At 37.9% G+C, this 13167-nt stretch overlaps 1 protein-coding gene across 4 annotated transcripts in view; it reads right to left on the bottom strand.

Annotated features, from left to right (window-relative positions):
• Window positions 1-13167, bottom strand: part of LOC108673882 (actin-5, muscle-specific) — a 27029-nt gene extending 13862 nt beyond the window's left edge. Inside the window, exons 1-2 of one of the 4 annotated variants that reach the window (XM_018161771.2) lie at window positions 13084-13133; window positions 12387-12450 (exon numbers count right to left, since the gene is read on the bottom strand). In XM_018161771.2, coding sequence (XP_018017260.1) covers window positions 12387-12437 — 51 coding nt within the window. In that variant the 5' untranslated portion in view covers window positions 12438-12450; window positions 13084-13133. Of the gene's footprint in view, window positions 1-11193; window positions 12451-13083 lie in introns of those variants that run through there. The other 3 variants (XM_018161768.2, XM_047882368.1, XM_018161770.2) reach the window with 3 other exon arrangements.

The following is a 13167-nucleotide window of genomic DNA, read 5'->3' as shown; positions in this document are numbered from 1 at the left end:
AAACCCTTTTCTTACAGTTAAATTCGACGACCGGTCTCGCAAAGTTTAAATTTTATCATTAATTTTTACAGCATAAAGAAAAAGCAAGTTCGCTTGAACCAAGAAATTTTCCTTCCTTCACTCGTCCAAAACAATAAATGAAAAACGATTGCTGCATTTAAATGCCATGACAAGTACTGAAGTACATCAAATTTTCGAATATTCAACATAGAAATTGTATCAAAAATTTTAATACGATATTGCGACTTCCGTTCGATGTCATCGTGATAAAAACCAACTACTTTTAACGACGCAACTCTCACCTAGACCCCTATCATATCCATTACTTTTTACGGCGTTTTTAGTGTCTCAGCCACTGCCACCTGACAAGCAATATTAAAAGAACCATAATTAAACGAGGCGTGAGGGAGAGACATTGTGTGAGACATTTGGTGACTCGCATGCCTTTTTGCTGCGCCCATCTGAAGCGCGACTTTATCTCAGTAGTTTGGCATGAAGGGAATAAAGGCGAGAGATTGAACCTGTTGATTGAAGAAAGTAATAAATGCTATACCAGGTATTGAAGATAGTGATTAGGGTAAGTAAAATAGACAAGTGATTGAAGCGGATGATTGAAAAAATCAATGGATATTGAAGCTAGTGGAGAAAGCAATGGATATTGAATGTTATTGAAGCTAGTGATTAGAGTAAGCATTATAGGCAAGGGATTGAAGCTATTGATTGAAACATGAGATTGTACCAAGGGATTGGAGAAAGAGAGAGATCATAGTAATTGAAGCAAGGGATTGAGGCAAATGATTGAACTGGGTCATACGATTGAAGATGGATGAAGCAATGATTAAAGCTTGTGATCGATTCAAGGATTGAAACAATTAATTAATTAATAGAAGTGAGTGATTGAAGTATGTTGTTGAAAGATTCGCTTTTACTAATGGTTGAAACAGATGATTGAAGCAAGTAGTTGGAGCTAGTGACTGAAGCACCTTATTGGAGCAAGTGATTGAAGCATGTAGTTGAGGCTAGTGTTTGAAGCATGTAATTGTTCTTGTGATTAAGGAAAGAAAATGAAGCAATTGATTGAGGCTAGGGATTGCACTTCAGAACTTAGAATTGGAGTGAAAAATAAGATTACATTTAAAAAAATACCTTGAATGAAGCGATTTCTCAAATTCTGTTATGTCGAATACAAAAGTCGTCAAAAGTGGTGTATTGTAACTTTTTCCAGCAAACCCTTATGCAAATGCTACTTTGAATACTCTCGTGTACAACTTTAATGTTCGTTGTCTGAAATTTAACGAAATAGATTAATTGTTTCAACAAGATTTTCTTAGAGCGAATGTAGTCCTCCTTCCAAATTCGAAAGAATGGCCGGAACCATTTTCTGTGAACCCAACGACTGCTGTCATCAAACTGACAAGTGACGGCATGTAATGTCATGCTGAATACGCTCATGCTGCACGCGGCCGGCATATTTTGCCATGCTGTATTCGGTCATACTGCATGCGACCGGCATGCTTTACCATGCTGTATTCCGTCACGCTGCGAGAAAAAAAATTCAGCCTAATAGATCGTGATCGATCGAGGCACTTTCCACCGGGCGATCGGGTATATTGATGCAGATTCAATCTCCGAAGACCCAGATTAATGCCCCATAATTGCTTCGGTCAAAGGAACAGTTATGTTCTATACTTTTTGGGATTAATTTTTAAAAGTTTTCCCCACATGAATTCTGTGTTTGTCTCGATGGATACTGTACCCGATTAATTATTTTTTTCAAGCAGTCTACGATAATCGATCCTAATAGGCTTCTGCAATGCCATAGCATATTTAGCTTTGTCTGAACTTGGACCACAGTTATTACGCAGTAAGTTATCATGTTATAAAATCAGACATATTAGCCTAAAATTTAAAGTAATATTTTGTTCAAATAGCGACTTATCATTGTGCCAATATTGGTCAACTACTTTCGTGTTGGCATATTACTTATAGTTATAGTCATGAGAACTTATTTCCAGTGAAATAATAGAAAAGAATTGCAAAACTGAAGGAAAACAATTGGATCTAAAATTAAAATATTTTCTTTAAATTGGTATTTATAAATTACGTTAAGAAGGCACAATGTTTACCACCTTTTGAAACGAGAGTCAAGTTGGAGTTCTATATTTCTCGTGAAATGTGAGTTTGAATGTTTATTTTAACCGTCATATATATTCTTAATGATTGTTAATATGATTAAAAAAAACCTTGATGACGGGACTTTATAATTGCACATATTATATTATCGAGCAATTGCTACGCCGGAATAATCTTGTATTTAAAATTTAACTAACCAATAATTGCGCTTGATAGGCTTACACGTTGACACACACTGCACACACACCACGCACACTACACACACACTACTCACACACACACTACTCACACTCAGACTACATACACACACACACACACACTACACATACACACTATACACAATTTACCCAAGTATACACCCACTATGCCCAACTATTCACACACTACACACGCTATTCCGAACTACACACACACTACACATACACACTAAGCATACTACACACACACTATACACACACACTACACACACACACGCTCATACACGCCCAGGCACGCCGAGCTCAGAATAGCTTGGTGGTCGCAGATGGCAGCTCCCCCCACCGCCATATATAGCTTCCTAACTTAGACGTCTTTTCATTAAAAAATCTACGCAATAATACAATTTTCAATTTTTACTGCCTCTATTTTGAATTAGGCTAAATTGGATAAAATTAACGTCATTTTAACTTCTATTTAATTCGATGACTCTTTAGTTTAATTTAATTAATTTATTCTAATTCAGTTTAATTCGATGACTCCCAACTGAAGAACCATTTGCGATCGAGCAATTAAAATATCGAATGTTACAGAGATAAAAATTAGCGATTTGATACTTTCAACCGTATTATCTAATGATTCTATCCCCCGGCGCTCATAGCAAAAATTATAAAATCTAAGGCCTGAATAACCCGATCTTTCTTATTTTTTGCTTCTACAATTCGAAATGATGCATTATTATGTGACGAGGTAGGCTCTGAGAACTTAGCTATGAGAAAATCCATCTTAAAATCCCATAAGAGTCGTTTTTATTTTATTTACTGAACGATTTATAGAAAGTATGGTAAAGAATATTACGTAAGCTCTTCTCGAAATTATAGATTGCTCCTGTCTGGACATACTTTTCACTCAGCATAATACTTTTTTTTATTTCTCTTGCAATCGGCATATTTTGAGACACCGTCGTCTAGCATGAATTTTCGTGTTCCCTACATTCAAAAAGCCACAGAAAATGTCATTTATCTCACTCTTTATTAAATCCCTTCTTGTGCCTTTTGTTTATCGTCCGTTTTCTAAAGTAAACAAACTATCCATGTATAATGGGTTCCATTTCATTATCAATTCCATCATCCATGCATGGTGAGTCAAAATTATGTAAACAAGCTATCCAACTCATTTACATCCATCGTATCCGCCTGATCCGTGATGAAAATAGATCATCATTAGTTGGAGAAGTCTGCTCCTTTTTAATTCAAGAATTTTTGCCTTTCCATTTAACCTGACATTTGTATCCTCCGTCCTATTCATCCAGCCATATCCTATACCTCCTCCCCATTCACCACGCCATTTCTCGCGCAAATCACTAAATCCCCAATCCAGTTCCGTGACACTCCCAGTTCCTCTTCTATTTAATTCGATGACTCTTTAGTTTAATTTAATTAATTTATTCTAATTCAGTTTAATTCGATGACTCCCAACTGAAGAACCATTTGCGATCGAGCAATTAAAATATCGAATGTTACAGAGATTAAAATTAGCGATTTGATACGTTCAACCGTATTATCTAATGATTCTATCCCCCGGCGCTCATAGCAAAAATTATAAAATCTAAGGCCTGAATAACCCGATCTTTCTTATTTTTTGCTTCTACAATTCGAAATGATGCACTATTATGTGACGAGGTAGGCTCTGAGAACTTAGCTATGAGAAAATCCATCTTAAAATCCCATAAGAGTCGTTTTTATTTTATTTACTGAACGATTTATAGAAAGTATGGTAAAGAATATTACGTAAGCTCTTCTCGAAATTATAGATTGCTCCTGTCTGGACATACTTTTCACTCAGCATAATACTTTTTTTTATTTCTCTTGCAATCGGCATATTTTGAGACACCGTCGTCTAGCATGAATTTTCGTGTTCCCTACATTCAAAAAGCCACAGAAAATGTCATTTATCTCACTCTTTATTAAATCCCTTCTTGTGGCTTTTGTTTATCATCCGTTTTCTAAAGTAAACAAACTATCCATGTATAATGGGTTCCATTTCATTATCAATTCCATCATCCATGCATGGTGAGTCAACATTATGTAAACAAGCTATCCTACTCATTTACATCCATCGTATCCGCCTGATCCCTGAAGCCAATAGATCATCATTAGTTGGAGAAGTCTGCTCCTTTTTAATTCAATAATTTTTGCCTTTCCATTTAACCTGACATTTGTATCCTCCGTCCTATTCATCCAGCCATATCCTATACCTCCTCCCCATTCACCACGCCATTTCTCGCCCAAATTACTAAATCCCCAATCCAGTTCCGTGACACTCCCAGTTCCAAAACTTTCGCGAAACCAATTTCTTGACGCTCCCAATTCCCCCAAATAATTTTCGTGGCAATCCCAAATCCCAGAACCATTTTTGTGACACTCAAAATTCTCAAACTTTCGCGAAACCAATTTCTTAGTGCTCCCAATTCCCCAAATCATTTTTGTGGCAATCCCAAATCCCATAACCATTTTTTTAACACACCCACTTCCCAAACTTTCGCGAAACCAATTTCTTGACGCTCCCAATTCACCCAAATCATTTTTTGTGGCAATCCCATTTCCACAAACCATTTTCCTGACGATCCCCATACCGTGGGCACCACCTCAGGCAGGACCATATAAGGCGAGGCATTAGCCAGCGCTGAGAGCGGCGGGTTTTCCCAGACGTTGTTGGTACTTTGCCACGACCGGCGATGCCAAGCCCCCCGTGCTAAACTTGGCACTCAGTGCCAAAACCTCCCGTGCTTAATTTGGCACATGGCGTGGATGTTTGGCAACCGCGTACAATGGTGCCTAAAATAATACACATTAATGAACACTCCATATTAAGGTTAGATACATTGAATTCTACTCTTACTCTTTCGGTAGATTTTGTTCACTTCAAATCAAAATTGATCTACGAATATTTAAGGTCATTCCATGCACTGAACTTGCGCTTGAAAACCTTGATATTGTTAGAAATTTTCAACGTATTGAATATGTGCTTTACGGTTGATAAATAAAATTCTGTGAACAATAAACACAAACTCTTTCTGAGGGAAGATGTCATACGTTTGAAGCCATTGCTCATATTTGGGCATGCAGCGACTACCGCCGGAGTTCAGGCCGTAAGTTGCCAAAAATATCGCCACTATCTCCAATCATTTACATTATTTCTAACTATCTTCATAATGTAAATACTAATTATATACTGAAAGACTCAAACAAGTTCAAGATGTTAATTTGTTCGTTGATTGGCATGAGTTTTTAAAAATGAAAGTAAATATTATTCAGTTGTATGTTTGGGCAGTGTCTGGCATCTACATGGCTGTACTGTTTATAATGTCCATACATGGCGCTACACCGGGGCGCGCTAACCCCCGATCTGCTGGCCCCCTTCTTTTTAACTTCGCAGTCTGTCGCACCATGTACGGTCATTCAAAACTACTCTGCTTATTATTGCACTGGAATTTTAGTACCAGTTTCAGATAAAATTATAGCCTAAATAAGTGTTTTATGCTTCATTGCAAATGGTGTTACTGCGATGCCTCAATTAGTAATGTGGTGGTTGTATCGAAATTAGTTTATCATTAACAATATAATTGTATAAAATATTATTGAACGTCTCAATGTCTTGAAATAAGTTTATGTCTTCCAAAATTGTATGTTTCATCTTTACTTCTGAATAAAGTTGACTTTCGAATGTAAACCATGTCAGAATATATCATACGGCGTATAATTAAATTCAACTAAATTTTAAAAGCGTAAATGAAAATGTAACCTTCTCTCTTCCGTCTTCCATACATTTAATTTTCAATTATTTCCATGCGATTAAATGGTTTAAAGAATTACGACACCAAGTATAACGATTAAAGAAATATCTTAATAATGTTTCGACAATAATTAACAATTAAGCGACTCAATGTCAGTTCGAAAGTGGGTCGCCGGGACACAGCTTGCCCTCGATTGCTGAGGGAAACCCAGCCGGCCCACCGCCAACCACCGCACCAACGCTGCAACGCAAATGGCATCACGACGCTACTAAATCTACATATAACGTCCGCATGACGTTCTTGCCGTCCGAATGGCTTTCCTAAAGTCTGAATGACGTTCATAACGTATAAATGACGTTCATAACGTATGAATGGCGTTCATAACGTATTAATGACATTCATAATGTGTAAATGGCGTTCATAACGTATAAATGACATTCATAACGTATGAATAACGTTCTACTCTAATCCACAGAAAATTAAATCTGCTGCTCTTCTTTCTTACGCTTTATTCTCTGAGTGTTCCGTGTCTTAGTAGTGTATTCATTTCACACAGATTTCACAAAATAAATTTCAACAACCATTCACTTATATCTTATGAAGGAAAGTGCAATACTGTGGATATTTCAAATGTTAAATTTAAAATTACAAATAAAAATTTATACAAACAAAAAAGTATGCTATATCTGCTGATTTGCCTTTTATTTCTAAAAACTTACAACTACGGCAACCAAAATCTTACACTAGTGAACTCAGTTTACGGTTAAATTGAGAATATAATGAGAGCCATCATGATGAAGCGTCTAAGTATTAGTTATCTTTTAAATTTCTATCAATTTAAAGGGTAGTTTAGGATCGCTGCCCACACTTTCCGTTCGTGGTGAGCAAACTGTGGGCGTTGGCCTCACCATGTTTGGACAGAAATATTTGCTAAAACTCTACGGTGTTAACGTTCAATATTTCATTATCTTTCAGAATTATCTCTGCCACTTCGTGAACAATGTCGGGTTCATAAATGTGTCCGATGATCATTGAAAAGATAATTAGAATTTTTGAACTTGAATAAAACTTTGTATATAATAATAAATTGATAACTCCTACATGCATGCGAATGATCAACATTCAACTGCCCTGCATAAAGCTGCGGACACTAATTTAAACAAAACTGCGAATTTATTCACATGTCTACTGATATTCTTTGATGATTTCAATTATCTAGAAAACAATACACCACGTTGATGTTGGCCGCTCTCCTAACTCAAAAATTAAGATGGCTTCATTTATTGCGAATAGTTTCACAAACTTTTTTTTAGTTTACTATAATCTCTTTGAAACAACGCCGATGTTTTCAAATAAAAAGTCATACTAATTTTCCATTATAAATCCGGAATATGAATTTCACGAACACTCGTAGCAGCAAAAAGATGTAGCACGGCTGGTCAGCGAAGCCATATTTGGTCACGACACACTTGGCGCTGGTCACGATGGGGGAATGCAGGGAGGTGGGGAAAGGGGCGAGGGTAGTAGGGGGAAACGAGGGGACCGCGCCTCAATGAGGAGAAGAGAGAGTAAAAAACATGTCTTTTTAGGTGAGGGGAAGGAGAACGGAGGGGAGGGAGCACGGATGAGGGGAGCCTTGAGGGTTGAGCAGGCAAATTTCGCGACTGTGGGCGGTGCCTGAATTATAGCGGGTAAATCCGCTAGCCTTCTGCACGGCCAACTAAATTTATCGTCAGTTATAATACAACGTAGTGATAGGGATGAGGGCTATAACTTAGTGAGCTGAACAAAGAAATGACATTTGCACATGAGAATTTCACCTTCACGTACTGAACAAAGGAATGTCGCTTTCACGAGGCGAGAACTTGATCATCAACTGAACTAAGCTGTATACCTCGCAGGGATCAATCATTTACGTCTAAAGAAGGAATATCCCTTGATTGGATTTTCTTTTACGAATTGAAAAAAGGCATTTCCTTCGCCGGGAGCCAGCAAACACAATCTGGGCAAAGGATTGCCGCTCAATTTTCATTTCTTTTTACGAATATCTGCCTATTTACTTCAGTTAATTCTTGTCAACTATTGTAGGCCTGCTGAAAATTCTTTTTGTTTGTTTACTAAACGAATTAAATGGATTCATAGTTTTTTACCAAATGTATTTTCAGAAATCTCCTCTTTAATTCGGAAATAAATTACCTAATTTTAATATCATAGGTGGCTTTTCAAATCTTTCCAATCATATGAAATTATTATCCGAGGGATATATAAGTTTTAGCATAGACGTCATCTGTTCTTATCCTCTCGTGTCTTTTTTAGCCACTTGTAACGTGCCCTCGAAGTTCGATCTGAACGAGACGCCACGACAATCTCTTCGTGGAATAATAATAGTAATAATAATAAGTTAATGAGAGTTTTGGTTCCGTAAAATTTTTCATCACATTCTTGTTCAGTAGAGTAGGGAGTAACATGACAGAAATGTCAAACGTCGTTTTCTGTACGAGCCGATGCAGCGCTCCCAGTACTTTTTAATATAGTGTACCATAGGCCGATGCAGACTCATTAACATATACTGTATTATATAATGGTAAACAATCATTGGAACTCAGAAAGAAAAAATTCGGTACTTGTAAACCGTAAATGACCCAGGAATCACCACTGAACCTAAGTTGACGCTGAGAGTTTGAAATTATTTAAACATATGGAAGCCTTTAAAAAGATTTTTTTGCAAAATTTGCAGAGACTAATAATTTTTGAACAACTAAACTACCGCAAAATTTACTTTGATTCGCATTGTTTTGCTTTTTTGGAAGTGTGACGACTTGTGTGCTGACTTGATTTATGTTTCAATGACGGTAGATGTTGAGAAAAAATACATTCCTGTTATTTCCTAGTTGAAAAATAAACTCAAAACCAGACTGAAGATTTGAAGGAAGGAATAAAATTTATGTTTTTGACCGCATATAAAATCTCGATATCAAGGAAATCCTAAATATTAAATCATTTTTTATCCCTATGCTGCCAATATTACAATAAATTTGTTGACAATGTTGCTGATAATGTTACAAGTTTTTTTAAACCAGCGTTTCAAATAATAATAAAAGATTTTAGCCCTAACTTATAAGAAAGCTACAAGTTTTTTTAGCCTACTCTGAGAATCCTACTGCGCGTTTTTGAGCCAAAATAGTAAAACATACTGCAACATTTTTTAGGCCACCCTGCAAATAATACCACACGTCTACTGAGCATTCGTTGTAAATTAATAATATTGAGGTTTTATACCTACACAGCAAATAATACTACTAGTTAACTGAGCCTACCCAAATAATATAACAAATTCTTAACCTTCGCTGAGAATAGAATTACAAGTTTAAGTCCTCCTTACATATAATGGTAGAAGTTTTTTTTTAAATAACCCTGCAAATAGCAATTCAAGGCTTTTGGAAACACCGCGAATAGTATTGAAAGGTTTTTTATGCATATATTTTCAAAGCACATTTTATTATAGGAGGCCAACCGCAAGCTCTGTTAATAGTGCATCCGTACTTGTTCGGGCCTTGATGACATCTCAGGTCAAGAAGACATTACACGAATCAAGAATGCGAGATGAAAACTTCAGCAAGGGAAATGACAGACTATGCTGTCACCAAGTGACGGGAGTTGCCAGGGGTAATTAGCTGCTGTAAAGTCAACAACAAATGACAGCGAGGAGTGACGGTACATAACAGTGTGTCTCCGTCTGACAGTCAATGCTTACAACTATCGTTGGCATATATTGAATGTTCAGATTTTTGAGGATTCGTCAGATATTCATCAATCAGGGTGCCTAATAATGAAGCGTTATAGAATAATATTAAATTTTATTGGAACCAGACTCAGCAACCATCTAAAACGAATGGAAAAAATCCGTGCTGTGAGTTTTCTTTATAAAGTAAGTAGTGAAAGGAAACTCGCGTTATCGGGTAAACTCAAGACATTTCTTTCCTCGCTCTTTTTCACAGGTACAGAAAACGAAATGATCGTTTTCTATGCCTGGGAACGGAAAGTTCTTTCTCTTGAATTGAAACGCGAAGCATGAGGATGAATAATACAAAAACAGGTTTGGTTACAAAGACAGGTTTTCGAAGACGAAAAGGATGTCATTTTGACTCATTTATCCATTATGTAAAAACTGCTTCAATTTGTTTTCAACTTTGTACACACGGATGAAAAAATTCAAAGTTCTGGAAATCGTGCGCTTCATTGAATTTTTTGCGTTAGTGTAAAGTGATCGTATTAGAATAAAATAGAAGTGTCGGCATTGAAGAAATAGGCCCATGGCCTGTTGTCGATTCTTGAACTTTTCGTGACTTGATTCACAAGGGATCCGGCCTTTGGAACCCGATCTTTCCATAACTGACGATTGATTGAGATAGCTGCTGGACTTATTGCCTGCTCCGTAATTTGCTAGGCATTTTAAGACTGAACATATGCTCCTGCATAGCTTCGTCTAGTCTGTTCTTGAAGGCGTTCATACTCGGAGCGTCAACGATGCTATCAGGGGGCTGTTCCACATGTCGGTGACTCGAAGCGAGAAAAAATGTTGTCGCATGGATATGTTCCAACGCTGTTTTTTTTTAGTTTATAGCCGTGAAAGGTAAGTAGTGCTCTAAAAGGGGGCTCACTTTTAAAAAGTAGTGCTCACAATTAAAAATAAAAGGTAAAATAAGATCTGATTGACCTTATATATTTATATAAAATTTTTGCAATACGCTATCAAAACGCCATTTATTGCGATCTATCCTGTTATGGCAAGAAACGTATTTTTTCTCTTCAAAAATTATTATAATTTTATATTGTTCAATAATGCTATCCTAGAAGCTGATAGAACTGAGCAGCAAAAGAATAGAACAAAAACCCCATACTGACTGGAAAATTTCATCTTGCCACTTCACTTACATATGTGTTGAAAATTTTTTGCCTTCGCGCACAAAAGCACAATTACTGGTGCACGAAATTTTCAACGATAACTTGAACAAAGATTATTGTTATCCGCACTATTGCTAGAAGGGATGGACGAAAAATGAGACAGCTTTGAGAGTTGATTTATAATTTTCATAATTTTCTTTTCATTTCTACGATTGACAATAAGTGCTCGAAATTTCGTTATAAAAAAATTAAATTACTTCTATCACAGCCGATAAAACTAGAAGCATTTGCGATGAATGATTCCAGGACCAGACTCGTCGTACTCTTCCTTAGTCACCCACATGGACTGGAAGGTGGAGAGGGAGGCCAATATGGAGCCACCGATCCATACGGAGTACTTACGCTCAGGGGGAGCAATCATTTTGATTTTGATGGTAGAGGGAGCTAAAATAGTCACTTCCTTCTGCATGCGGTCAGCAATGCCAGGGTACATGGTGGTACCCCCGGAGAGTACTGTGTTGGCGTACAGGTCTTTCCTGATGTCGACATCACACTTCATGATGGAGTTGAAAACGGTTTCGTGAATACCCACTGATTCCATTCCCAAGAATGAAGGCTGGAACATTGCTTCTGGGGCACGGAATCTTTCATTTCCAATTGTAATGATCTGCCCGTCAGGAAGTTCATACGATTTTTCTAATCCTGAAGAAGCAGCAGCTTGTGCCATCTCACTCTCGAAGTCAAGGGCGACGTAGCACAGTTTCTCTTTAACGTCCCTTACGATTTCTCGCTCAGCGGTGGTAGTGAAGGAGTAGCCACGCTCGGTCATGATCTTCATAAGGTAGCTGGTGAGATCACGACCAGCTAAATCAATCCTCATTATTGCGTGAGGGAGAGCGTAACCTTCATAAATGGGAACAACATGCGAGACACCATCACCGGAATCGAGAACAATACCGGTGGTACGGCCAGAGGCGTACAGAGAGAGCACGGCCTGGATGGCGACGTACATGGCTGGCATGCTGAAGGTCTCGAACATGATCTGTGTCATCTTCTCACGGTTAGCCTTGGGGTTGAGGGGAGCCTCAGTCAAGAGGGTTGGTGATTCCTCTGGCGCGACACGGAGTTCATTGTAGAAGGTGTGGTGCCAGATCTTCTCCATGTCATCCCAGTTTGTGATGATACCGTGCTCGACAGGGTACTTTAGAGTAAGGATACCTCGCTTGCTCTGGGCCTCGTCACCGACGTAGGCGTCCTTCTGACCCATGCCGACCATGACACCCTGGTGACGGGGGCGGCCGACGATGGAGGGGAACACAGCTCGCGGAGCGTCATCACCGGCGAAACCGGCCTTGACCATGCCGGAGCCATTGTCGCAGACTAGAGCGGAGGCTTCGTCGTCGCACATGTTGGAGTAATTTCTGAACGAATAGAAGCGAGTTACACGAGTTTTTTTCAATACTAAAGCAAATTTATACCGTTAGAATATTTCATTCAAATTCTCTTTTAAGCAAAATTTATGTCCGTTGAGATTGCAACTTACAAGGGAAGTTGAAAATTTTTATCATTTTCATGGAAAAAAATTCGAAAACGTTACAATAATCTATCTAGTGACCCATAAATCAAAAGTTTCATATCTACAAGGGAGAGATGAATAAGCTTCTTTGTTAGCCTCATAATACGAGAATTAAGAAGCTTGAACAAACTTGGAAACAAGACATGGAATATCGAATTATAAAACATACAAAATTTATCGAGTTAACCATTATGAAATTAATTTTAAAGCTCCTCAGGACGCATATTTAATGTGCACAGACATGTTGAAAACAAAGAGGTCTCGCGTTAAATTCTTTATCAAACCAGATGAATTTCATGCCATCCTCTTCATCAAATATACCTACAGGTTTTGTTGGGGCGTACATGAGCGATAGTTATCATCGCGGGTTATTACCTAAACCTGAAAGTCCATTCATTGAGACAGAATACGGAAAGATTGGAAGAAAGAGACGAAATTCATTTGTATAAAAGTTCCAATATCGGTCCCTAGAACTCACCGATACACGGAGAAGCAGCGATCGGAGTGAAACCGCGACAGCGACTACCAGGTAGTGAGTTGCTTCTGGCCACTTTATCAGTAT

Source organism: Hyalella azteca, unplaced genomic scaffold (genome assembly GCF_000764305.2).
Source record: "Hyalella azteca isolate HAZT.00-mixed unplaced genomic scaffold, Hazt_2.0.2 contig10305, whole genome shotgun sequence".
Taxonomy (NCBI): domain Eukaryota; kingdom Metazoa; phylum Arthropoda; class Malacostraca; order Amphipoda; family Hyalellidae; genus Hyalella; species Hyalella azteca.
This window is presented reverse-complemented; position numbering and strand designations above follow the sequence as displayed.